The sequence below is a fragment of the Heterocephalus glaber genome, unplaced genomic scaffold (assembly GCF_053883595.1).
Source record: "Heterocephalus glaber isolate CG9 unplaced genomic scaffold, H.glaber_assembly_v1.0 deba00001479, whole genome shotgun sequence".
Classification (NCBI taxonomy): Eukaryota; Metazoa; Chordata; class Mammalia; order Rodentia; family Bathyergidae; genus Heterocephalus; species Heterocephalus glaber.
The window spans coordinates 3,097,994-3,125,268 of NW_028258316.1; the positions used below are offsets into that span (position 1 = coordinate 3,097,994).

The 27,275-nt window shown below is 52.7% G+C and overlaps 2 protein-coding genes and 1 pseudogene across 4 annotated transcripts; 2 read left to right on the forward strand and 1 right to left on the reverse strand.

Moving 5' to 3' along the window:
* Nucleotides 1–8,670: 8,670 nt before the first annotated feature.
* Ppp1r26 (protein phosphatase 1 regulatory subunit 26) lies at nucleotides 8,671–13,809 on the forward strand. Its single transcript, XM_013073762.3, has one exon. It carries the CDS (start codon nucleotides 8,671–8,673, stop codon nucleotides 12,343–12,345), a length of 3,675 nt encoding a protein of 1,224 aa, XP_012929216.2. The 3' UTR covers nucleotides 12,346–13,809.
* Nucleotides 13,810–14,329: 520 nt separating this feature from the next.
* On the forward strand, nucleotides 14,330–17,882 carry LOC147826031 (wings apart-like protein homolog pseudogene; annotated as a pseudogene).
* Pierce1 (piercer of microtubule wall 1) lies at nucleotides 17,284–27,205 on the reverse strand. Of its 3 annotated transcripts, XR_001183782.3 has the most exons (5): nucleotides 26,634–27,205; nucleotides 25,781–25,859; nucleotides 23,833–24,100; nucleotides 17,816–17,921; nucleotides 17,284–17,354 (listed from the first exon to the last, which is right to left on the reverse strand). XR_001183782.3 is itself a non-coding variant. In XM_004849005.3 (3 exons), the coding sequence occupies exons 1-3, from the start codon at nucleotides 26,774–26,776 to the stop codon at nucleotides 23,912–23,914; spliced, it is 411 nt and encodes a 136-aa protein (XP_004849062.1). In that variant the 5' UTR covers nucleotides 26,777–27,205; the 3' UTR covers nucleotides 20,164–23,911. The 3 variants fall into 3 exon arrangements, 1 of the variants encoding a protein (XP_004849062.1); XR_002396512.2 differs by lacking the exon at nucleotides 17,284–17,354 and having other exon boundaries at nucleotides 17,816–17,926; XM_004849005.3 differs by lacking the exons at nucleotides 17,284–17,354; nucleotides 17,816–17,921 and having other exon boundaries at nucleotides 20,164–24,100.
* Nucleotides 27,206–27,275: the final 70 nt, after the last annotated feature.

Here is a 27,275-nt window from a genome sequence, read left to right on the forward strand (position 1 = left end):
CTCAACAGGCTGTAGCTGGCCTGTAGACAGGAAAACTAGGCCCTAATCACGATTTAATTATGAAATGATTTTTCCCCAAAATCATGTAGAATTGCTCCCACAACTGTGCTCCTTGGCCATGCTCAGGGAAGAAACAAAAGTGTCCCTCAAAACTAAAGGCGGAAGCCTAGGCTCCCATAAGAGTAAAAGGTGACCCTCAGGCTCCATTTCCTGCCCTCTCTGCACTTGGCCTGCATGCTTCCTGAGGAAGGGGTCTCCCTCCACACCAGATCCCCCAGTCAGCAAGGAGACCCCAGGTGTTGATGAGCCTGCCGAGAGGAGGGGCTACCCTAGGGCCAGCTTCGCACACACAACCCCCTCCACCTGAGGCAGCTCAGCACTTTCTGATTCGGGGCTTTCTGGCATCCAAAGGAAGTGGACAGTGCCCCCCTACACACACCCCTTATCTCCTTCAATGGCCCCAACTGTACAAGAAACTAAACCTTGAGTAGCTTCAGAGATACACCTTCCCATCCCGTCCATATCTCAGGACAGAAGAGGTAGATTTTTATACACAATATAAAATGTTCCACTTAGCCTTTCCAGCATTCACAGACTGTGCACTAGTCTTTCTTCTTTCTGTCAAAGGATAACTGAAATAGAGTAATTTCCACAGATCTAAGGAAAACCTTGAGATTTGAGAGAAGTGCACTTCCTCATTTTTTGGCTCTGTATCGCACACATGTACGGTGAGTGTACAAACTTCCATGTGCAGAGTTTGGCCAGCGTTTGTTTCCTTCATCACATCTGCCACCGTGTCCAACCCGTCTGTTAAATTTCTATTTCAGGCTTTCATATACATTTCTATTTCAAGTTTCCTATACTCTTAGAATTCCTAGCACATTTTCTGCAGCCTCTCCCACTGAATGCAACCTGGATGAAACGTCTGAGAAAGATGAACCAGCTAACAAACTCTTCACCTAAATAGGGAAGGAGCCCGCTCCTGGCAGTTTCTGAAGTAAAAGGTGCAGTGGTGGCTTCAGAAAGGACATCTAGAAGGGGCATGGTGGACACAGGACAGCTGGCCAGGGCCCCCTCAATGGAGAGTCCCTGGTGGCCAGGAGCACAGCCTGCTAACAGCACACAACTAGGACGGCCATGGGCCCTGACACATGCTCCTGGGCAGGGGCACCATGTCCAGCGGCCTCTGCCAGCGCTGCAAAGGGCTGACCACTTGCCTCGGTGGGGGGGTCCTCTGAGGGCTGCCTTGGCTCCAGAGCCCTTGGGGGCCAGCTGTAGCCTTTACGGTGCCCCCAAACAGCCCACCTGCCCCCGCTGCCCAGTCCTTCCCAAGGGACCCCAGGCCAAGCCGCCGCACACCTCCCCTGGCCACCTGGGTGGGGCCTCACCTGCACAGGGCTCCTGTCTTGGTCTGGCCTTTGTCACATTTGCCTTTGCCCAGTAGGTTTCCACCTTTGGCAAGGGGTCACCCTGCCCCATCCCCCTAGAACCTCATGCCCAGTTTCCATAGGTGCAAGCTTTACAGTCATCTCCTAAGCAGAAGACTCTTCACACAATTTCTTTTCTGCAGACTCAATGAGAGAATAATTTCCCTCTCAAACCCCAACCTGGAAAGTATCCCCATCTTTCATAAATCCAAAGTGCGATGTCCTCATCCTCCCTGGATAATTTTATCTGAATAATTCTATCTCTGGAAGCTTATTTTCTGAGTTAGCTTAAAATGCTCCTTCTAAGTAGATCATCTGAAAGTCAAGTTGTCGCTTGAAGTCGTGAGTAATAAATTAGGTAAAAACCTTGCCAGGAAAATTCTTTTTTTGTTTTGGTACCGGAGATAGAACTCAGGACCTTGTGCTTTCCAGGCAGGCACTGGAACCACTGACCCGGCCCTTGCCAGGAAAATTCTAAGGACCTGACCCTGAACAAAACTGAACGAAGCCATTGAAAGTCATTTCGGAAGAAAAAGGTTTTAAACACCGTTTCACAGAAATAGAATTTCCAAAGATTGAATTCGGCTGGTCGGAGTTTCTTTGACCTCAGTGGAATGGGCTGTCTCCCCTTGCTGTGGGCTTGGGGAGGGGGGTGGGGGGCAGTTCCCCCCATGTGTGGCAGGTCTGTGACCCCCAGGACAGGTAAGTGTGCAGATGGCTGCACTGGCATGCATGGATGTTCATGTGCTGCCATTGAACATTTCCAGAGTCGATTTATGTACATGAGGGCAATGTGCGTGGTTTTAAAAAGTTTGTCTGTCTCCTTCCTCCCAGCGTCACATTCCAGACATCGTCACACTCATGGTCACTCAGAAATGCAGGTGGATCTGCTACCCACCCCACCCTGCTTTTTAAAAGTGCACCCAGATGGCGCTTTCCATTTTCTGCCTCCAGGGGCTTCCTTCCAGGTTATCCTGATCCCTGGGCCTCTCCCCACACCAGACACCTGTAGCTTCCTTCTCTTTGGAGCAGAGGCAGCAGCCAGGATGTGCCCGGATTTATTGCCCTTTCCCTCCATCGGCATCCTCTTAGGACCTGGACAAGCCACATGAGCAGGACTTCAGGTCGGGGTCCTCACAGCACAGTTGCTATTCAAATGTCATGTGCTTGTGACATTTAACAGACTCTGCAGAGCTCGCCTGTTGCATGGGGCTCCACGCCTGCGAGGGCTGAGTGCCCCCAGCCCCTTCTGTGCAGATTGCTCAGATACAAGGAAGTTCCCTTCATGGGAGTTCTTTACTCTGCAGAGGCAAGTCGATTTGAACAGGAACCTCTGGCTTTTCTCATCAGGGGCCCACCAGTCCTTCTCTCCTGGAGGCCACCCCACTTCCTAGGCAAAGGTCGCAGGAAGGTTCCCCAAGGGGCACTAGGGTTCACACTGGGCCAGAAGCCTGCCCAGGTGCCTCTGTGTGCTCACCCTGCCCACGGGGACAGCAGAGGCAGACTGTTGCTCTGGGGGGTCAGTTAACAGGGGAGATGGTGGGGTCCCCCACTTCCCGGGTGGGAAATAAGCATAACAAGAACCGTGGGAGGGTGACCTTTGGGCAGGTCCTAGGAGACTCCAACTCTGCTCAGCCGGGATCTGAACGGGATGCGGGGAGGGGGGGCCAACCCCACAGCCTGTGCTTCTCATGACAAGGGAGCCTGGACATGTCAGATGTCCCTCACAAGGCAGAGATGAGGCCTCTGAACAAGAAAACAAAACAAAAACAAAAACTAGTATCTACAGGTCAAGAAGTACAAGCAGGAGTGGAGCGCTCTCCCAGTGGGGAGGGGCAGCCCTGTGCTCGCAGCACTGAGGCAGAGGTGCAAGGACAGCATGAGCCAGTTCAAGGTCAGCCTGCGTGAGGCTGTCTCAAAAACAAAAGTGCTCTTTTCCTAAGAAACTGCTTTTCACCCCATACACGGGCATCCTACAGAATCCCACAGAAGGCCTACACCCACATCTCCAACTGTCCTCTTAATTTGAAATTTATCCACTGATTTATGAAATCTTGACGTAGGAAGGTCTATCCTAGGCCTTCCCCAAAGCCAGAAACTATCCAAGGAATCTGATTCAACTACAGAAACATGCAAAACTTGTGCGGAACGACCAAAACCACTAAACCCAAAGTCAAAGGAACCAGCAAGTTGGGAATCATCAGTGCAACCCACACGGACATAGGGCAGCGATGGGTTGAAATCCTTACCACCCAAAGCGCTCAGAATCGATCAGCAACAGACACACGACCCAACAGGAAAATTAAAAACGAGCCAGGGACACAGGCCATTTTCCAAATGGTTTATAAGAAAATGAAGAGATGTTCCACATCAGCATCAGTTACAAAAATTAAAAACAAAGCGACAAAAAGGCTTGTTTTACCGATTAGCTCGCAAAGACGGAGTGGGGTGGCAGGATTCAGGGCTGGCAAGGCAGGAAAACACAGCCGCTTGCTGCAGGTTGAACCGGCCCAAGCTGGATCTGCGTTTCCGGAGGGCATTTGTCAAGAGGCTCTGGGCAGGCTGTCTTCGAGGAATCCACTCTGGCAAAATGCTCGGAGCAGTTCCAAGGACACATCATAGTGTGTCACAGCACTGGCTTGAAGACTGCTCGGGAACACGCCGGATGTTAACAGCTCACACTGCTGGGTGGCGACGCTATTCATTACTAGATCAAGCACCCGAGTCTTGCTGATGAATATTATTATAAGGAAAAAAACCCTACTTTTTGAAAAAAATTCACTGAGGCATTAAAACGTTTTAATGGGTTTCGTGACCCTGAGATGCTTCCCCGAGTTCCCCCGGCTGGTAAGCCTAGATACTGCGTCCTTTTCTATGAAGGAGTCTGCTTTGGATCCTGTCAGATCCTAGCTCTTTACAGGACAGAAACCCCTTTCATCTGCCCCTTCCGAGCCGAGCGTGGGCACCAGCGAGCCCCCAGGGTGGGCCGGGCTCCTTCCCTGCCGGCAGCAGCAGCCCTTGGAACACCGCAAGCCAGGCACAAACCAGCAAGAAAGTCACATGGTCAGTGAACAGCAGAGCAAACCGAACCAACTTCACCGCGGGGCGTGTTCCTAGAAGCCGGTGTCCCCGGGTGCTCCCTGGGGGTTCTCCAGCCTCCACTCCACTGCGCCCCCGCGTGCCCCTGGGCCGCTGCCCGATCTTTCTCAGCCTCGAGGTCCTCATCTTTAAGTGTGGGGTGCAGCCCAAGAGAACTAAGGTGTGTGAAGCAGCCAGCCAGCCCCAAGCTGGGGGTTGGGGGGGCTGCTTCCAGCACACGCACCCCCTGCTCACCACGGACTCTGAGCAAACCTGGGCGAGGAAGGCGCCTCCGCCAGCTGCAGGACGCGGAGGCCACCCCATCGGGGGCGCTGAGGACAGCATCGGTCTCCAGCGGCCCCGCGCGCTTTCCCACGCCTCAGCCTCGCCGCACCGGCCCGAGCCCTGAGCGCGCACCGGGCCCGCCAGGGCCCCTACCGGGAGGGGACGCGGCCAGGCCAGGCGGCGCTGATCCCGGCCCTGCGTCCCGAGGGCGGGCCAGAGCGGGCTGCGGCAGGTGGGCGCGCTCTCGTGGGCGGGGGTCCGGCCGGGCCGCGCGCCTCCCCCGGAACTCGGCCGTGCCATTCCCATGATGCCCAGCCACTGGGCACGGCTTCCGGAGAGCTGCTGCCGCCGCCGCCGCCGCGGGTAGGTGGAGGAGGGGGCGCCGGGGGGCGCCCCGCCCCCGCAAGGCCCCGCCCCCCGCGCTTCCCAAGGCGCCGGGCGCCTGGCGCGGGGCGGGGAGGCGCCGGGCGCGGGGCGGGGAGGCGCGGGCGGCCGCACGCCCCGGCCCTCGGGTGCCGCCAGGGCGGAGCGCGCCTTCCAGCGGCCGACCGGGACTCCGACCCGGGACGCGGGCGGGGCGCTGCAGGCCGCGGCGGGCGGGGACGGTGGGCTGCGGGGCTGGGCGGACGCCTGCCTGGTGGGGATCGCGGCCCCGGGGGCGTCTCCCGCGCCCGCCCTCCCTGCCTCCCCGCGCCCCGAGAGCCGGCGGCCGGGCCCCAGGTGAGGCGCAGGTGAGGCCCGGGCGGAACGGCGATCCTGGCCCTGGAGGCCGCTGCCCTCTGGGAAAGGGCCGAGGGCCTGGCCGGCCTCGGGGCTGCGTGCGCGCCCAGCGCCAGGCGGAGCTTCCGGAAGGGTGGCTGAGCTCTCGGGCCTGGGAATCCCAGAAAATCGTTCCAGGGCGCAGACCTGCAAGGAGGCCCGGCCCGCTGTCTGGGGAGGTGTTGGCGATTACCTGGCTGAGGACCAGCCTGCAGCTCCCGGTCCCCCAAGCATCAGCTAGCGCTCGGGGCGCAAGGGCAGGGGCAGCCCAGGCCTGCCCTCGACTTACAGGCGCAAAAGAGGACAGCACCGCAGTTTTTCAGGGTGGGCAGTTGGGGGTTGCAGGCTTGTTAAATCTCCACTTCTGGCTGGCTAGGGACCGAATCCAGCCCACGCCCACTAAAGGTTGGCTGGAGAGGGGCCTTCTGGTGCCTGCCCCTTCGGACCGGGCTCTTCCTGGCATGCAGACCCTGGCCTCCCCCGACCCTGGGAGGTAAGAACACAAGCTGAACCCATTTGGGGGATAAGTGAATGGGGCGTTTCTGGAAGTTTGAGTGTTAGAAGAGGGTTTGAGCTTGACAGTGTTCTCTGCCGGCCTGGGTGTCTAGAGTGAGGATGCTCCGGTTCCCTCCTCCTCTTCCCAGTCTTGAGGTGCACCCTGGCGATCAGATCTTGGGGACCACAAGTGCAGGGAGAAACTTTGAGAACCCTGGTCTGCTGGCTTCAGACACACTTCTGTCTCAGTACAGTTCTGGGGAGTTTCCAGGGTGACTCCTCTCCTCTTTGATTGTTTTAACCCACAGGCTATCTCTGGAGTGTCTTGATTATTATTTTTTTCAACCTCATTCTTGAACTACATGGTCGAACAACTCAGAAATCTGCTCACTAGAAGTCCACTTAGAAGGTGTACAGGAGGTTCCTGGGGACAGGATGATCTCCCCTAGAAAGCTTTGCATGTGGCATAAAAGACACCTTGGTGCAGGATTCTACTCCTCCTTGAGCCCACTGTTGAAGGGAATATTGCTGTTTAAGGAATTTACTTCTTGGTTTAGACCCATCACAGCCTGAGGCTCAAGGGAATGTTTTGTAATTTCTGTAATTTTGCCCTGGCAGTTTGAGTAATGCCCACAGCACGGTGGACACAGGGTTCCCTCGCCTGTGAAAGAGCCCACCCCATCCTGTTGGTCCCCATGGGCATCTTTGAGGCAGTGTGGAGATCAGATGGGAAGATTGAGGCCTGATTGCCCTCGGAGAAGAAAGAGGGCATGGAAGCATGCTCACACACTGCAGGAAAAGTAAAAACACCTGAGGTTAAGTTCTTTACCCGGAGAAGTACCGTGGAAGGTGGGAGATGAATCCTGTGGAACTCCTGATTGCTTGTGCCCTTGTCAGTGAATAAAGCCAAGGGGCGCCAGTCATTTGGGGCTTGATGTTGAAGGGAGAGATGAGCTCCCTGGCCTCCCGGGTTTTAACTTCTTTCTGTGCCTCTTTAGTTTCCCTCTTCGTCACCTCTTGGTCAGGTTCAGGCTCCTAGGGTGGTTCCTACAAGAAAGGTGACGTTATGGGGAAAATGGGGCTGTAAGACATACCAAATCTGAGAAATGGTAGCTGACTGACTCCCTCCCCCAGCACCTCAGCTGCAGACCCAGAAGAGTTGTGAATGCGCTGTGACTAAAGTACATTGCTCCATCTCAGGGTAAGTCCTTGTAGAATTTAATTTTGAGACATTACACTAATGATAGGTCTTTCCTGAAAAATATTCATGAACTGGAGCTTCAGTCTCTTGATGTGGGTGTCTCTGATGATCTCTGATTCCAGTAGTCGAAAACCTGTTTAAAAGCTGGCAGAGGATGCTTTGGAAGCGAGGAGCGGAGCAGCCAAGCCCTCACCCCTAAAGCCTGTTGGAATGTGAGCCTGGCCTGGAAGAGAATAGCAAGTAATTTCCATAGTCTTACATTTCAATTTCACTTTCTGAGCAGAGTTGCTTCTGAATGTGTTGCACCCTGCAGTTAGTTGTTGGTTCCACCGTTTGAATATGTCTGCTTCTAGGTGATCAGTCCCACCTTTTCCAGACAGAGCGTGCCGTATAAATACCACGTCCTGTGCTTGTCAGGATGGAAGCCCCAGGCTTGAGGTCAAGATCTCCTGCTTGGGAGCTCAGCAAGGGCCCACTCACCCCTGAGGTTTAGGGTGGCACAACCTCACTGGCACCATGACTGAAGGGGTGCTCTCTTTCTCTGGTTCATCAGCCTTGGGGTACTCTCTTACATCTGAATGGCACTGCACTCCAATTTTGGGGGTAGCAGCAGGAGGTTTGGAGCATTCTATGGAGAATTAACGGGTGTGCGGTACAACTGGCATTATGACTGTGTGCCACTACATTGTGCGCCCTCTCGACATGGGGGATCTCAAGCCTTTCCTGTAAAGGCCAGTTGTGTGTCCATCTTCCTAGTACAGTTCCCAGGCGGAAACCAGGGAATAACCACATGGGATACAAAGAGCATGTGACTGTCTGGGGCAACTTCTACGCTCGCTGGTTTAACACTTTCCCATGCAAAGGCTTTGTTAGAGTGGCTGTGGAAGATGCTTGGGGAAATAAGTTTTGAGCTGCCTCCATTGTGCAACTTTTTGTTCCAGGAGCACTGGTCTCGTCAGGAATGAAGCTGCCCATGAAGTCGCACTTACCCTGGATTTGCTAAGAGCTGTTCTTTTTCACGTGCAGAGAAGCGTCTGCAGACTCTATCCAGTTGGCTCCTCCCGATAGCCCTTGGAGGTAAAGAAAGCCTCTATTCTCCTCTCACAGAGAAGATGCAAGTGCAGAGGGGGCGCAAAGGGCTGGGGCAGGGGCAGTGTGTGCTCAGTATGGCACAGCACCCGAGGTTGGAACACTCATGGCGGAGGAAACTGAGGCCCAGGAAGCATGGGTAGCTTGTGCAAGGGCACCAGGGCCCCTGGATGTGGTGTAGCCCAGGGAGGCTGCTTCTCCATGGCCATGTGTGGTGCTTGTTGATGTCCCTGGTTTCTTAGACGTGTCATGTACAGTGCTTTCTTTCTTCCCAGGGTATAAAGGCGGCTGGAAGATAAAGCAGTGCTTCCCTGTGCGCCTGCCCCGTCCGCTAGGATGTTTCTCATGAATGCCCCTCCAGTGGTCACGCTGCAGTCCAGATGGGAGGCCTTCAGCCCGCCGGGGAGCTTTAGGTTTCCTGGGTGCTTCTCGGAGTCCAAAGAGGACGTTGCCAGAGCCTCGGTGAGTGCCAAGGTGCAGATGATCATCAGCACCCTGCAGCAGCACAACGAGGTGCCCCTGGGCATGAGCGCTGAGCGCCCTGCACAGAGAAGCCAGAAGGCAGAGAGGTGCCTCAACACCAGGCCGGCCACCAGCCCTTCCACGTGCAGAGAGCAGCCCCCTGCCTTTGCTGCCTGTGGCCTTGCTGCCCGCTCTGACCCCCCAGGGGAGGGAGAGGCTGCAGGCTTTGGCCCCCTGGTGCTGGACTCGGACAGCGATGATTCCGTGGACCGGGACATCGAGGAGGCCATCCAGGAGTACCTGAAGGCCAGGAGCGGAGGCACGCAGCCTGGATCGGGGGGTGCCCCGCCCGACAGGGTCTCAGCTGGGGGCGGCAGGTGCAAACTGGAGCTTCCCCACAGCAGCACCCCACCTGCCCTGGGTCCCCCCAAACTTGCCCCTGTCTCAGGCAGTGTCTCTGGCAGCTCTGTGGGGGCTGGGGAGGACCAGGGCTCCGCCTCCCCTGTCAGCGTGAGCAGTGAGGACTCCTTTGAACAGAGCATCCGGGTGGAGATTGAACAGTTTCTGCATGAGAAAAGACAACATGAAAACCCCAAATGTGACGCATTCATGGATAAAAGGCCAGACCCAAATGAAGACATAGCCAGAGCAACACTGAAATCCAACAAAGAGCCCCCCATCAAGGCGGCCCCTCGTCAGGATCTGAGGGGAACCTTGAAGGAGTTTGTTTTCCGCAAGCCTCCCCGAGTAGCGAAGATGAGCTTGCAGCCCAGGAGCCTCAGGCCTAAGGTCAGCCCAGAGCCAGAGACCGTGGGCAGCATGAGGCTGGCTGTCCCCAAGCCAGAGGCAGCACAGAGTAAAGGTGGGGTGCAGAGGAGCACAGGTGCTGGGCGGAGGGGCTGGCAGGTGAGGAGCCCAGCCCTGGTACATGAGGCATCAGACTCCAGCAGTGATGATGGCATTGAGGAGGCCATTCAGCTGTACCAGCTGGAAAAGACCCGGAAAGAGACCAGTGGGGATGCACTGCCGAGAACCCAGCTCAGAGAGGAGGTGTTGCCCGGGCCTCCCGCCAGCGGCACAAGCAGTGCTATGAAAAGTGCCTTGTCCGAGGCCCACCGGAGGGCACCAAGCAGGAAGAAGCCAGTGGCCCTGAAAGCTGCAGACCCTGGCCCGGGGGTCCTGGACCCGGACCCCTCCTTCAAGCTCGTGAAGGACGCCAAGGCCTCCGCACCTCCAGTAAACACCAGCACCAGGGCTGAGAGTGCAGAACGGGTGTCGTGCCGGGCAGATTCATCCACCGAGCTGATGTGCGCCGAAGCAATCCTAGACATTTCCAAAACCATCCTGCCGGCCCCTGTGGAGGACAGCAACGGGCCTCCCTCTGCCAGTCCACACTTGTGCTCCCCAGATGTGCCTTCCCGCTCCGACGGTGACAGCAGCTCCGTGGACAGCGATGACAGCATCGAGCAGGAAATCCGCACGTTTCTGGCCCTCAAGGCCCAGTCTGAGAGTGTGCTGGCCAGTGCCGAAAGCTGCCCGCAGCCCACGCAGGGCCTGCTGCTGCTGCCTGGCCCCAGCAGCCAGGCCAGTGATCCCAAGGCCCCTCCGTCTAATAAAACACCGGAACCGTCGCTGAGCTGTAAAAGGAAACGGAGAGGTGGCAGCAACCCCACAAGGCCATCCATACCCAAGAAAACGAGGGAGGTGAGAGAAAGCACCCAGGATGGTGACCGCAGCCAGGGCAGGGCTCAGCCTGGCCAGAACGTGCGGGACCCACCCAGCCAGAGGGAAGCTGGCGAGGTGCCAGGAAAGGGTGAGGCCAGAGCCCAACCCGTGTCCCCCAGGACGGTCGGGCTCAGCGATGCGGTCCTGTCTCAAGGCCCCAGGGCCACTGGGAAGGCAGAAGAGGGGCAGAGTGTGGATGAGAAGGGGAGTTCAGAGGACAAGAGCAGCTCACTGGACAGCGACGAGGACCTCGACACAGCCATCAGGGACCTGCTACGATCCAAGCGGAAGCTCAAGAAGAAGAGCAGGGATCCCCGGGCCGCCTGCAAGAAGAAAGTCCGGTTCAGCACCACCGAGACTCGGTTCCTGGATCGACTGGGGGGCCTCCCCGGACACTGGAAAGACAGAGGCCCACGGGTGCTGCGGAGCTGCCTGTCCAAGTCCAGCTGGAACAGCAGGGCCGGCCCGGGGAGGAGACCACCGGGCGTCCTGGGCAGCTCAGCGGAGATTATAAAGCCAGCCAGCCTGGGGGACGAGGATGCGGCCCTGGCCTTTCTGCAGAGGAGGGCCCCAGAGGGGACTCTGTCCTCCAGGGAGATGGGAGCCCGCGACTCTGCCTGCCCGGCCCGCAGCCCCAGCTCCCTGTCTGAGGACAGTTCAGTGGACAGTGACGACAGCATCGAACTGGAGATTCGGAAGTTTTTGGCAGAAAAGGCCAAGGAGTCAGTGAGCATTTCTGAAATTCAAGGAGTGGCCCCCACTGAGCTCAGAACAGGGGCCCCAGCCAGGCCGGAGGTGCTGTGCAGGAAAGAGGTGCTCCCAGCCCTGCATCACGGGATGTGCACACGCAGCCAGAGGGCCAGGGAGGCCCCCCAGCCTGCGGAAGGAGCGGGGGTGCAGGGCACAGCCAGCCTCTTCGTTCCAGGACGGAAGGGTGCCCCCCGTGACGAGCACGCCCCCGGAGGCCCTGCTGCCCTGGGCAGATGTGAGCCCGCGCTGCCCAAGAGCACCAGCAGGACTGTCTCCACCAAAGCTTCCCCCACAAGTCGGAGAAATCTTTATGCTCACAAAGACCAGAGCCCTCGAGGGGCGGAGCCTGCGGCTGCAGAAAGTGTGTTCAGTCAGCTGCCCAGCTGTGCCAGAGCATCGGCTGATGCTGGAAGTGCCAGGGGAAGTTTTCACGTGAACCGTGGCAGCCAGAGCTTGCTGACCCCCAGCCCAGGACCCCAGGTTGACCTCTCTCTCCCCTGGAGTGACCTCGCCCACCAGAGCAGGCTGCCCAGCCCATGGGCACTGAACTCAGACACTCGAGGCTCAGCATGGACGGGGCCCCTCGGGGCTGAGAGAGAAAGGGCAGCTGAGCCGCAGGCCAGGGGCCCACCAGGCCTCTCCTCCGACCCCAGGAAGGGCCCGGCCTTTCCGGGCTTCTCTTCCCTGCTGTCCACCCAGCTTTTTCACTTCGGGAAGAGCGTTCCCTGGGGCGGCACACAGCCTGGGCTCTTCAGTGCCCCGCTGGGCCTGCCTCTGCAGGGACCCTCCTTCTCCGCCTTCAGGGAGACCCCCGCTGGCCACAGCCCCGTGTTTGGAAGCCCGCACCTGCTCACGAAGAAGGGTGGCAGCCACTGGCCCAGTAGGAAGGCCCAGGCCAGGCTTGGTTTGCAGAACAGGAAGAACTCAGGCTCGGAGGAGAACATTTTGGACCTGAGGTATCAACGCAGGGTCATCGACAGGGACAACGAGGACCAGGAGGCCTTGGGCAGTGATACTTCTGTGGAGGACGGCGGTGGCACCTCCGTGGTGAAGGGCAGAGGCCTCACGTTGTGATGGGTGTCCTGGTTCCAGTCACATTGGGGCAGCAGTGTGCGTGCATGCGTGCGTGTGTGCTATTCGAAGTCACGGAGGGAAAACTGGAGTCCTTTATATATAGATAGCCCTATACATATGTACACTATCATGAAATGGATGTTTTTATTTAACAGATGTGTCCCAGTATATATGGTTTTTGCGGCTTTTTGTAAGTTATTTAAAGTGCTGTAAAAATATTTTTTGAAAAATACTGTCGTTCGTTATCGTAACTGCGGTTTTCTGTGTTGGGCATACAAGTTCTAGATGAGCAAACTTTTGGTGGTTATGTCACCGCGAGGGCCAGAGACAACCTGGTCCTTGTGGGCAGATTGCTCGTGGAACCTACCCTGGAAGGTGGCAGGTGCCCTGTCCAGAAGCAGGGAGGTGGATGCCCGAGGTGCCCATCGGGAAGCTCCTAAGACGGCACTGAAGGACACCCAAGGGCCTGCAGCCAGCGCCCTTCCCCTGAAAACTGCAGTCACAACCTTGGAAAGCACAATGGCCAGTGAGCCCACTGCCTGTGTCTCTACCGTGTGGGAATCGGCGGAGATCCCAGTGGCACTCGCTCTGTAGCTGGGCCCACAGCCCGAGCTGGTCTTCAGTGTCCGGCTCATCCAGTCACTGGATGACTTCAGCATCCCAATAAACCTCTCTCCCCGAGACCCCCGTTTGTCTTTTCAGTTGAGGTTCTGAAAGGTAACAGCACACGTGCATCGTAACGGTCCTGTCCTCATTTTGTGCCCATGAGTGAGTAAGCACAGCTGCTGGGCGCTCGGTCCCCACTTGGCCACTGCTGACGGAAAGCCCAGTACTGAGGACGAGCCTCCCCAGGACCCCGGCCTAGCTGGGGGCCAGGCTTTCTGTGGCTGCCTCCTTGGGGCAGGCCCAGAAGGGCCCTTGCAGCCCCCAGGAGAGGTTGGAGTGCTGGCCCTTGTCTTTGGTGTTAAGGTCTCTGACTTCCTGGCCTTCCATTCTGGCCACTGATGGTCACAACCTCTACTTTGTGATTGTCACTCACCCTTGTTGCATTCCTTGTTGGGAGTTTAGCTGAGGTGCTGTCTACTTTGTAACTGAATTTGGTCAGTGGTCTCAGACGGGAGTGGGTTTTCTAGCCCTGTGCACCCCGGGGGATTCATTTCTCTGTCCAAACATGGACCCACACCCCCTGCTGTCCAAGTGCGCACCTGCTGGGTTGGAGGTGTGCGGAGCAGGACCTGCTGTTCCTTTCTGTCCTGAGCCGTCTCGATGTACTTGTGACAGCTTCGTTGTGGCATATTTGTTCACTTAAGTGCTTCTGGGGGAAAAAAGATAGTTCCATGTAATCCATGCTGTAACTTTAATTTTTTAAAGAGTGCTTTTAACCCTTGCCAAAAAAAAAGCTTGTTTTGTATATAAGAACTGTTTTTTTAAAAAATGAATAAATCCAGCACTCCCCACAAATCAGCCTATGTGGTCTGTCCACCGTGTCTATACCAGCAGGCTGGCTTCTGCCAGGTGCTAATACCGCAGGTCATGTGGCCCCCTGGTGACCACTGGCAAAGGGGGAGCCAAAACCAGAAACACAGCAAGCGGGGCATGCGCCCAGAGCCCCTCCCTGCCAGTGGGAGGCCACTCCTCCAGTCTCCCCCAGGGACCAGTTACCTGGTCCTCCCAAGTTGCTGGTGCTCTGCACCAAGGTCCCCGGAGCAGTGCAGACTGCAGCAGCTGCATTGATGGGACCTCCTGGTGGTCACTGTGCAGCTACCTGCAATGCCCTTGCGGGTGCCTCAGGTCAGTCTTTCCTGTCACCGGGAGGAGCGGCTTGTTTAAATGCTGACCTGATTGATGGCACTCCTGATAGTGGCTCAGTAGGTGACCTGTGGGACCCCGAACCTCTTTTTTTCTGTTCAGCAGTGACTCAGTCTCCCTCGGGGTGGGAAGCCGAGTGACAGCAAGTGGCTGTTGGAGGAAGGAGCGAATGTGAGACAGGTGTCAAAATGACATCCAGATTGGGGAAAACAGGAAAGGAGGCAATGGTGGTTCCAACACACCGACCACCCTTAGCACAAAATGGGGAGAGACCACATTTAGGGCTAAATTAGGGCGGAAGAGGCCCAATTTCAAACCAGACATCCAAGAAATTCTGAAGAAATCTAAAGTAGAAGAGGAAAATACTGGCGACCCTTTTGGATTTGATAGTGATGATGAGTCTCTCCCAGTTTCTTCAAAGAATTTAGCCCAGGGTGAGGGCTCCTACTCAGAGTCAAGTGAAGCAGTGCCACTGCAGGAAGCCACGTCAGTACTTGAAGCTAACGGCAGAACCGGGCCATGGTGGGGGAAGATGGCGTCGTGTCTGCTTGGAGCTCGCCTTTGGAGTCTGCTCTGCCTGGGAAAGAGAGGGCCACAGACTCCTGGAAGATGAGGCGAGCAGAAGTGGCTGTGCTAAATTAATGGCTACGGATAAAGTGGAGAACTTTGGTGAAGAACATGAAAACAATAGTTACCATTTTCACAAAAATGCTGATGACAGTACTAAAGACCCCAGTGCAGAAACCACAGTGCCTTCTGGATACAAAGCTGATGAAATCAAGGAAACAAACGATACCTGGAACTCCTAGTTTGGGAAATGGTCAGAGTCCCCATCTGAAATATCTCCAGTCAGGGGATCTGTGAGAACTGGTTTGTAGGAGTGGGATAATGATTGAAGATAGCAGGTCAGAAGATATTTTAGGTTTGGGTAACAATCCTGTTTTGGAGATGAAGGATGAGGATTTAAAAAACTCGATTGGAAAATCTAGATGAAGCCATGGAGGATGACATGGTTCAAAGTGTTCTTAGGCCGAGCAACTGTAGGACCTACTATAGGGCCAACAAGGCAAAACCCTCCGAAGGAGCATCCAGTTTTGATAAGCTAATGGACAGCACCAATCAGGCCTTAGCCAAAGCAACCAGTGAGTCGAGTAAAGATGGCCTGAATCAGGCAAAGAAGGGCAGTGTCGGCTGCAGGACTGTCTTAGAGGGACTGTTGGCCGGACCAGAGATTATACTGTGTTACATCCATCTTGCTTGTCGGTCTGTAAAGTCACCATCCAGGACACTATGGAGCAAAGCATGGACGAGTTCACTGCATCCACTCCTGCAGACCTGGGAGAAGTTGGCTGCCTCAGAAAAAAAGCCGATATCACAACTTCTAAGACCACTGCTAGATTCCAGCCTAGTAATGTTAAATCCAAAAAGGATGTTAAACTTGAAATTTTTTGGTTTTGAAGATCATGATGAGACAGGAGGCGATGAAGGAGGCTCTGGAAGTTCTAATTACAAAATTAAGTATTTTGGTTTTGATGATCTCAGTGAAAGTGAAGATGATGACAATGATGACTGTCAAGTGGAAAGAAAGGCCAACAAAAAGCGAACTAAAACAGCTCCATCACCTTCTTTGCAGCCTCCTCCAGAAAGCAGTGATAATTCCCAGGACAGTCAGTCTAGTGCTAGTAACACAGAAAACTTGGATTTTGCAGAGGACTTGCCTGGTATGTCTGAAAGTGTGAAGAAGCCCATAAGTAAACAAGGAGTTAAAGGAAAGTACCAGAAAGATTTTTAGTGGCCCTAAATGGTCACCTACAAAAGCCATGTATAATCTAGACAATGGAACCATCCAGACTCGGCAGAACTACCTGGGCCACCAGTTGTAAAACCTCAGAATGTCACAATGAGGCTGTCTTCAAAGGAACCAAATCAAAAAGATGATGGGGTTTTTCAGGCTCCCACACCACCACTCAAAGTGATAAAAACAGTGACAATAGCTACTCAGCCCTACCACGATGTAGTTACTGCACTGAAATGCAGAAAAGAAGACAAAGAATTAGATACCGTTGTTCAGCACGTGAAGCACTTCAACGATGTGGTGGAATCTGGTGAGAATCAAGAGTTCACTGATGACACTGAGTACTTGTTAAGTGGCTTAAAGAGCACTCAGCCTCTGAACACACATTGCCTTAGTGTTCCTAGCTTGGCTACTAAATGTGCCACGCCCAGCTGCCTAATGTACCTGAGAGCACGTGGAATGTTTGCAAAGGTCTTTAAAACCTTGGATGATTCCCAGCACCACCAGAACCTGTCCCTCTGTACAGCTGCCCTCATATATATCCTGAGTCAGGACCGCTTGAACATGGATCTCGACAGAGCTAGCTTAGATCTCATGATCTGACTTCTGGAGCTGGAACGGGATGCATCATCAACTAAGCGGCTGAATGAGAAAGACATGAACACAATTAAAGAGAAAATCCGGAGACTCTGTGAAACTGTACACAATAAGCATCTTGATCTAGAAAACATAATGACTGGGCACTGAGCGATGGAGACATTGCTGTCCCTTACTTCTAAATGAGTAGGAGACTGGTTTAAAGAAGAACTCTGGCTTTTGGGAGGTCTGGATCATATTGTAGATAAAGTAAGAGTGTGTGGATCATTTAAGTAGAGGTGAGGATGAAGAAAAACGGGTAGCCTCATTATGGGGAGCAGAGAGATGTTTACGAGTTTTAGAAAGTGTAACTGCATAATCCAGAGAATCAAAGCTACTTGATAGCATATAAAGATTCACAACTCATTATTTCATCAGCTACAGCATTGCAGCACTGTGAGGAACTGATCCAGCAGTATAATCGCGCTGAGAACAGCATCTGGGTGGCCACCAGCAAGCCTCTGCCTCCCCAGAACGTGACCAGCCATGTGGGCAAGGCGGTGGAGGACTGCATGCGGGCTGTCACTGGGGTGCTGCTCAACCTCACCAACGACAGTGAGTGAGGCAGCACCAAAACAGGGGAACAGGATGGCCTCATTGGCACTGCCGTGAACTGTGTGCTGCAGGTCCCGAAGTACCTACCTCAGGGGCAGAGATTCGACCTTCGGGTGCTGGGCTTGGGTCTACTGATAAATCAAGTGGAGTACAGCGCTCGGAACCGGCACTGCCTCGTCAGCATGGAAACGTCCTGGTGCTTTGATTCTTCCTTCTGCAGCGGAGAGGGAGATCATAGCTTATGGGTAGCTGGGCAAGTTCATGCCGTGCAGGCTTTAGTGCAGCTATTCCTGGAGCGAGAGCGAGCAGCCCAGTTGGCAGAAAGTAAAACAGATGAGTTGATCAAAGATGCACCCACCACTCAGCATGATAAGAGTGGAGAGTGACAGGAGACCAGTGGGGAGATACAGTGGGTGTCAACTGAGAAGACAGAGCAGAAGAGAGACACGAGGAGGAGGAGGAGGACGATGAAGAGCTTGACCTCAGTAAAGCCCTGCAGCACCCTGGCAAGCACATGGAGGACTGCATGGTGGCCTCCTACACAGCGCTGCTTCTCAACTGTCTCTGCCAGGAAAGCCCAATCAATGTCAGCACAGTGCGGGCATACCTGCCAGAAGGAGACTTCTCCATAATGACGGGGACACTCAAGAAGTTCCTAAGCTTCATGAACCTTACTTGTGCTGTTGGGACGACGGGCCAGAAGTCCATCTCCAGAGTGATTGAGTATCTGGAACAGTGCTAGCTGCTTGACCTTTGCTTCAGGTGCTCGGGAGTGCTGGAGCTACCCTTAGACAAAGAAAAATCATGAGGTCCTTGAAGAGAAATCAAGAGCATTCATCAGGATTTTACGACCACCTGATTTCTTTGTCGTGCAGCCTGCATTTGCTCAGTGACAGTTACTACGTCAATCCACAACTATCAAAAATGAGGGAAAAGCTTCAGGCTGCTCACAACCCATGCGGTATTGAAATACACTTCCTGGCAGAGTCTACCCCTTCCCCCGTGTCCTTGCTTCACTCCAGGCAGGTCTGAGGGGTGACTTCGTGCTGCTGTTAGTGCAACTGCTGTGTGTGGAGTCACTGTTGTCGCGCTGGCCAAGGCAGGGCAGCTCAGCGATGAGTGTCAGAGGTTCTGAGCTCATTTAGATAGCAGCTTAGTTCCTTTTTCAGGCTCATTGGCTTTTGCTTTTTTGCTGAATGATTCCAATCGTAAATAAAGCTTTTAATAATTTTGTGAATTTTTGGTTGTTGTTCCCTGAACTACTGTCTATATTTAAAATTAGATGGAATCCAAAGACATAAGGAATTAATAGTATATTTTTTTATTCTTGATTAGGTTTGGGTGAACTATTTTTCTCTTTGAGACCATGACCATATTCAATATCATACTGCAATGTGTCATAGCTTAGATGCAAGAAAACAAATAGCAGTTGGAGGGACTATTCTGTAAGATGATGTGCACTGTTTTAATGGATTAGCAAAATAGACAAACCCAGGGTAGTTTACACTTAATGCTAGGGAGGCTCTTGAGACAGTGTGAGGTTTTGAGGGAGGATTTCTAGATATATCTTCTGATGTTCCGTACAATAAATGTAAGGAAGCTAAAACTCCAATGTGGAATTCACGTTTCCAGATAACATGTATATTCTTCTGTAGTGACAAGATCAATTGAATAAACGCAAAGCCTTAAAATTGCTGATTTACAGATCATTTTTTTATACAACAGTTGTTTTTGGAAAACAGTTGTGGAAAACACAGAACCACTTTTTGTGAATTTAATTTCAAAGCATTGCAAATTTTTCTTGTATTGTTCAGACCACTGGTTACACTTTCCTTTTTTTTAATTGATTGGGCCTGAGGACAGGCTTTCCAGAGATCTCTTTCATTGATATTTTTAATTACCTTTCAGTAGTGACATGTTTCTCCACTGGATTTGTAAAACTTGAAGCCATAAAATATTACTTTGGTATGTATTGGAGAAAATAGCTAAAAGTCTAATTTTTACCCATTTAGACTCTGTTATATTTCCTTGTATAAAGTGACAAACTGGGGCTCTTGTATCAGTGCCAGCTGTAATTTTTATTTTTTTTTTTAACTTTAAACAGATTTTTATTACACAAAGGTTGTCACATAATTGGCTTTCTCCGCTGTAATGTTTTTTAACACAGTGGCTGCCTTCTATTGTCTTCCTATTTTTGATAATGCAGATTGTTGGGAACTCTATAAGGAAGTAACTGATCCCAGGCAAACAGTTTTCTTCTTCCCTCTACCCTCCTGACCCCTACCCATCACCTTTGAGAACACAGTATGCCAGTGTAACGTGGGAGACTGGGATTGTTATTTGCCCTGAGTAGAAAAGCTAACTTAGCGAACTTTACAGAGCATATTGGTAAATGATATCTGTAAGATTAAATTAGTTAGATATATTTTAGTTATTTTTAAATGCATTGATATTTATTAATCATTGCATTTAGGAAAGAGAACAAATTTTTGGTAAAACTGACTTGCGGCAGGTGCTAAGGACTCTGACAACATTTGGGTGAGATCATTCAGGGCGAACTACATTTTTCTGTTACACTGGTAATCATTTGAAAATTGATTTACCTCAGTGTTTAACAGTTTTTTTGTTTTGTTTTTAAATAATAACTGATTGTCAAGCACTGATAGAGATGCAGATTTGGGGGTGTGGGGAGGGGTGAGGGAGACCCCACCTCACCAATTGGAGTGCATTTGTGTGTTTTAACCCTCAGAGAACTCTGCATTTTAGGGTACTTGAGGCTGACTTGCAAATTAACTGAAGTTTTAAAGTAACCTTTTTTCCACTGTAAATATTTCTGTAAATACTACCAATCGGAAATTAGAACATTAGAGTACTTTTCTGAATCCGATCCTATTTTTTTTAATTTTATACAGTATTTCTCAGCTGTGATCTTTGGGGCAAAAGCCATCGGCAGGAAAAAAATAGTTTGTACCAGTTTCATGAAGTATGTCTTTGGGTTTTTGTAAATAATTTTAACTCACATAAAATGGCCACTTCCATTATAAAATATATATATATATTTTGTTATATTTTATTTTGTAATTATATTATATTTTAATATAATATTTTATATAATATATCTATATCTCCTTCAGGGTCAGTGGACAGGATTGTGTGCGATCATTGTTTTCACGAACTGGATGTAAACCCAGCTGCACTGGCATGCTCATCCGTGGCACCGCCCAGCTGCCACGTGGCCTGAGAGTGTTTGTTTCTGCACCCTAACACTAGGTCAGCTTGGCCAGTGCTGACACCTCTGGTGTGGGTTAAGGCCAAAGCCAAGGTCAGCTGTGTCCAGCTGTGAGGGGGGTTTGACGACATCTGTGTTTGCAGCCCTCTCCTGGCACCTCTGCCAGTCTGATGGGGAGGTTAGTGTAACCGTAGCGCAGCACCCGAATAGATGTGCGCCCACTCTGTAGAACTAGTCCTCTCTGCCTGTGCTATCAAGTCAAGCTCTTTGCAAGGTTTTCACTGCTATGACCTAGAGTGAGTCAGGAGGCCTCACTTCCAGGAAGGGCAGCTGGAGCTCCATTTCATTTAATGCCAAGAATAGGGAGGAGGCAGCCTGATTCTAAGGTTTCTGGTCCTCTGGGCTGGGTCTTCCTGGGGCAAGGAGGTCTTCCTTTGGGGACCTCACCTGCTCACTCAGACAGCAGGTTTTCCCATGTGAGATTTATTTGCATTGGAAAATAAGACAACAATTTAAGTATCATGGGGCCAGGGATTTAGCTCAGTGGTGCCGTGCCTGCCTCGAAAGCACAAGGTCCTGAGTTCAATCTCCAGTACCAAAACAAAAGTATCTTATCTGCTCATAGGAAAACAAAAGGTACTATGCCCCTGATCTCCATCCCTTACCTCCTATTAATGGAAAGCAGTGTTTCAAGGGAAAAAAAAGCCAGCACAAAACCCACCAGGCACCACCGGGATGCGAATCACAACTAGGTTTATACCCAATGTGGCTGGGTGTGTGTTGTGTGTGTGTGTCTGTGTTGAGGGGTGGCTATTCCATTATTTGCAAAATCCAAGTGAAAGAAAAAGGCCAAACAAAGGCCCATTCACACTCAGAGTGGAGCAGTGTGCAGAAATTGCCACATCTTTGCTTTGCTGAGATGTCTGTGAAAACTGATTCGTCACTCTAAACGTGTCCCCCACCATTTTTGGGAGGGATTTAAGATTATGAAAACATAAGAGAGGGGTAAGAGGAATGATCACAGATTCCCTTTTTCTTTTCTTAGCCATCTGTTTTGTAGACGATTGACACAAGCAAAGCACACTCTTGGGGCCCTCAATTAGATTGGTTTATGTAAACTCTTTTGTATTTTTTTTCTCAAAGATTTCAGGTTGGAAATATGTTAAAAAGATGAAATTTGATCACTGCAGTTCCTCCTTGACTGAAGAAATTTAGGGCTCCATCTCTAGGGCCAAGGGCTGGAAGCCTTGAGCTTCCCCGCAGCACATCCCCAAGGAGGGTTCCACCAGGCCTGCTGCAGCGCACTTCCTCTGGAGCCTGGTTTCCCCAAATGTTAAATGAAGCTGCACCATTTAAGGTTTTCCCCAGGTGTAAAGATCAGGTGAGATGAAGTCAAAGCCCCCTGAAAACTGTAAGATGCAGAGAAATGGAGGGGAGAGGGAGGACACGGACACGCAGGACCTGAGCGGCTACTGCATTTGGGGGAAGATGGACATTGTTATGCTTTGAATGCAACCCCGAGTTCCAGTGCTGGAAATGTGGTCCGCAATTCATCTGTTAGAGGGTCTGGAGGTGGAGCCTGAGGGCCTGAGATTGTTGAAGGTATGGTCCCAGGATAGCACAGTGGTTTCATAAGGAGGGGCAGGAAGCCCCAGTCTAGCATGTTTGCCCAGCCCCACCTGCAGTGCCGTCCACCATGCCAGGATGCAGCAGGAAGGCTTGGCAGGTGCTGAGTGGAGGCCAGCACCAGCCTCAGGGACCTCCAGCCTCCAGCAGTATGAACCAAATCAACCTCTTATAAATTACCCAACCTGAGTATTGTGAATTAACACAGAAATATTTGGGGTTTTTGTCTTTCCAGACTCTAGATTCCTATGGAGCCTAACTTTGCATTCATTTGGCAGTGGCGGGTACAGAAATAGCATTCTATTGGCCATGACCAATGAAAGAGTTTCAGCGCGCCACTGCGGTGCCAGCATCACGAACACCCAGCAAGTCTGTGCCGAGCTCAGCATCCAGGTGGCCACGCATCTTACTTGCAGATGGGTCCTCCCGGGCCGGCCCCTGCTGGTGCCTCAGCCTGGAACTGGGTTTTCCACCCAGTCCAGTGGGTCCCTGGGACCACCACGTTGCCGCAGTGACAGTGACTCTGTCTCCTCATGCAGGACAAGTGCTCAGCTGTTCCCAGTTGGAGGAAAAACAGACACCTGCCCGATGGCACTGCTGGACCTACAGCTGCCAGCTTACTTCTCAGAACCAGTGTAGGAGGAGGAGACCATTCTTTTCAGCACGGCAGACACCGGGTGGATGAGCCCTTTTTTCCTCTTATTTCAGGGAAGCTAAACACAGAAGGGCCACCAGCATTTTGATATTTTTAGGGATTGTAGGAACTTTTTCTGCAGCTTGATGTGTGGACTGCTGGTTTTCCAGCTCAAAAGAAAGACATTAGATAGATCCTGGCTTCAGGCTCAGCTCTGAATCTTTTTTATTAGCTCTATTGATTTTCTCTGGAAACCATTGGACATTTAAAAATGCTGCCAAATGTTTACTTGTGTGTATTAATGGCAGCAGTAGGTTTATACTGAAGAAATAACCAGTTATGAGGGTTAATTTCTTCCCTAATTCATAAGTGGGTAGAATCCCTGGAGAAAAATCTCTACACAAAATGTTATCGACAGCAAAGAAGAATGATTTCTTTTTTTCTAGTTTCAGTTCTTTCCAAATTTCCTATAATGAGCACACCCTACTCTTATGGAGTTAAAAATATATATATAAAGGATGTGTCCTGTTACAGAAAGATTTTTTCTTATTGATGACCTCGTGGGTCTTGGCCCACATTGACTCAGGACTACAGGACTCGGGACTCGGGACTCAACTTAATGGAGTTATTACCCCACCTACGAAAATTATTAGCTACTCCTTGCCTGCTTTCCTTCAGCCTTTTATCGATAGTGTAAAATAAACACAGATGACGCCCTCCACATACACGTCATCAGGAGAACAGCATGAGTCAGCCTCCTGCACTGCCGCTGTCCCCACCCGAGATCAGTGGCTGGGGGACGTGTCACTTGTCACCTGTCACATCCCTCTGTACCATGAAGGGATCACAGGCAGAGTCACCTTGAGCTCTGTGACACGGTACCTGCTCTCCCTGTCCCGCAGTGACATGGCATCCCAGTGGGGCACCCCATGCCTCTGAGGGGGCCCTGCAGCTCAGTGCAGATTCCAGCCCGGGGGCCACTGATCACATGCAGTCGTGGCTCCCAGAGAAGACGCAGGCTGGGTGACCATGCAGCCCTTGCTTTTAGGCCTCAGTCACAGGCCTGGGACGCAAATGTCGGGACAGCTGGACACTCAGGCCATTGCAACACTTTTAAAAGCATAACATCACAGCCCATTTTTTTGCATATTGTTCTATTCCAGGGAGAAAAAATATTTTCAGACAATGAAGTGAAATTTGTACCTTTACAACTGGGCAAAGCATCAAGCCACAGGGTGGCAGCTGGAGGAGAGGACTCCGGGGAAGGGGCTCTCGCTCCCCCTTAGTCACAGATGGATGGTCTACTGACGTTGTAACTGGGGTGGAAGTTGAGCCTGTCACAGGGGGTGATGTAGTTGTCGGGCCCTGTCACCAGGCTGTTCTCCATGCAGACATTGAGCGTATTATCCTGGAACATTCCAGTAGCTGAGAGCTGTCTGGAAAACTTACTTGAATTTGTATAAAATACTTTCTGGAAGAGAAAGGAAACACTAGGACTAACAATGCATGATAATACTCTTGAACAGCAGCTGGGTACACTGGGAAAAAGAATTTTCAATGAAAAATAGATGGTCTCCATTCTTACGACACTAAGGAGCCAGGGTGGCAAGATGGCCATCCCCAAGCATCCCAACTGATGCCCTCTGTAGGAGAGATTATTCACAGTGCCTTCTCTCCCCATTCCAAGGACAGAAGGGAAGCTACAGGGCCAGCTGGGCGTGGCATTTCCACACCTGAGCGTGAGGATGAGCACTAACCTGGGGTCAGGCCTGGAGTGACCCTGGGGTCTACTTTTCCTAGCTGTGCCTTCTTGGAAAATTACTAAACCTCTCTGAACTTGAATGTTATCTTCTGTGGAATAAAAGTAGTGTCTTCACCCACGGGTATATTAGTCAGCTGTGCTATAATCTAACAAAGTACTGGAGATAATTAACTTATAAAGAGAAAAGGGTTATTTTGGGTCACGTGTCTGGAATGCCCATCCAAGAGCAGGCTCCATGCCCCACTGCTCTATGCCTCTGTTGGGGGTGCCGGGTGGCCCTGCTGGGGAGGATGTGCTAGAACCGAGACATGGATGGGGGGTGGGGATTCCTGTAAACCATAGCAGTGGGTTTCAGTATCAACTGTGACTTGAAAGCATCACAAAAAGTTCTGATGCCTGAAGGCCACCAGTCCATGGGTCTGGAAAGGAGCTGCCCTACAGGGGCTGAGTCTTGCTGAGCTCTCGCCAAGTGGCGTGTGGGAGGCCACCGTGTGTGTGGGGCCCAAGGTAGGAATTATTCCCACAAACAGCATCCGAGGTGACCCTGACACTTCTGACGCAAGTGGTGACCTCTGCCAGGTGTTCTGCGCCAGGCACGTGACCTCTGCTCATGCCACCCTTGTGTCAAGATCACCTGATGTTTTGTCTCCTTGGCAGGAAGCAAGAACAAAGAGAAATGGCTTCAGTGCATTTTTTTTCAGAAGAAAATTTAGATCTACAGAAATATTAAGCAGAAAGGACAGAATTCCCAAACTACGTCCCCGCCACAGTAGTCTCCTCTATAATGTGTGTCGCCATCTGTCAAACTGAGCTGACGCTGACGCTTGAATTACTACCCAGAGCCCATGACGCACCTTGGGGCTCCCCAGAGGCGCTGGGCATTGTGGATCTTAAGGAATGCACAGTGACATGAAGCCATCGTCCCTGCAGTTTCAAAAGATGCAAAGCACTTTTATTTACTTTTTTTTTCAGTGAGCAGCTCCTAAAGAAAGTTTAACTCAGAGAGAAGGTGGTAATCATTTGCCTCAAAGCTGGTGACCTTAGGGTAAGAGAAATGGTTGTGCACGAGTGTGAAGGTCCTGTGTGTGAGGACTGTGTGAATATGTGAAAGCAGTGTCCACATGTGACGGGTGTGTGTGGTTGTGTCCATGGAAGTGAGACTTGTGGAGAAGCGAGTCCACATGCACTTTCCTCATTCCTTAGAACACTACTTCTACATGCATTTGTTCATCCCTTCCTGCTCTGCCCTGTTTCAACACTATGGGAGATGCCTCCCCCTCGTGACTTGGGAATTGGGGTCCTCACACCACCAACCCCTGCCTTCACGATGCTGCCCTTTCCACAGCTCCAGGGCTCGGCCTCTTCCTGTGCCACCCGCTTCCCACGTACCGGCATCTCGTGCACGCTGGGTGCTCTGCTCCCGTAAACCTGGTTGCTGGTCCTGTACACTGAGGCGGCCTCCTTGACTCTGGGGAGGAGAAATACACACACTCTCCCACCCATTCATTCTAGGTCTGACCAAGCCACAGCCCTTAAGTACTTGGCCCATGGAGCCCTGCTAGCGCTGTCCCCCAGGAGAGTGACTGCCCAGGCTGGTGGCGCAGCACACATGCAGGCTCCCATTCCATGCAGGCTGACCGCCCTGTGCTGGCAGGCCCGCCCTCCAAGCCTCCTCTGCTGCCGGGTGGCTCTGCTCGGTCCAAGGCAGGCCAATACCCTAACGAGTGCCCGGGGTGAATGTGCAATCCTCAGCCACCACAGGGCCTTGGCACAGGCTGCCACTCCTTGGGGAGGTAAGTTACACTGTCAGGAGTCACTGCCCGGCTTCCAGACCCTGCTATCCAATAGGGCCCTCTACATCTGAGTGCCCGCATGGCGAGGCCAGACTTGTACCAATGCCGAAGAAGAAGAAACCGTGGCTGCGAGTTGTGATACCTCCATCGCCTGCCATAGGGCAGTTCCGGTAGGCGGGCTGTGGGCACCAATACAGGAGGCCAGGGTGGGAAGAGGGGGCTCACCCTGGCCACGAGGCAGTGGAGCTGGGAGCAGAACTGGGCCGGGGACTTGGGGTTTCCCCACTCCTGACCCCCGCCCATGACAGCCCACACACGCGAGGCAGCTCCGGAGGGCTTCCGTGGCTCACTGGTGGTAAGGACACTGAGGTCCCGGGCTGACCTGGAGCCAGGAACTTGGGGGAGGGGGGCTCTTCTCCATGGACGCCCGATCACCCTATCTTGCTCACCTGTAGCCTCGAAACCACCCTGGGTTGTTGAACCGGACGGGCAGGTGCTCGCTCACGCGGTAGTAGTCGCTTGTCTTCTCCGGGGGGGCCTCGGCCTTGGCCGCCGCAGGCTCCGCGAACTCCTGGGGGTTTTCCTCTGACATTTGGCCGCTGCAGGAAACCAGCTCTGCGCACCAAGGCTGTGGCGCGGCGTCTCGGTGCTAGGCGACAGTCACGTGACTGAGGGGGGTTGGTGCCCAGTTCTTAAAGGCACAGCTCCAAGGGACGAAGCCCCTCCCCTGGAAGGCCTAGAACCTTCGGGGCGAATGAATGAGGAGGGTTGGGCAGGTCCGGACGACGAGGAGTTACTACGAGGACTGTCCTGCGGAAAGAACCCGAGCCCTCAGCACATTGCGGGGACCCTGGGCTGGCTGCAGGATTGTCCCAAAAGACAGCAGGGAGCGACCGCGGGCAAATGCAAGCCAAGGCCCTGGGTCCAGAATAGGAAACTGAGGGGCTGCAGTGCCAGCCGCAGCCTGGCGAGCAAGGATCCCACGCTGGCCGTGCACACCGCCAGGGACGCTCTTAGACCCCGCCTTCTTGGGGGTGGGCGGGGGCCTGGGGCGGGGCGGGGACTGGGCGGGGCCTCGGCGGGGCGGGCCT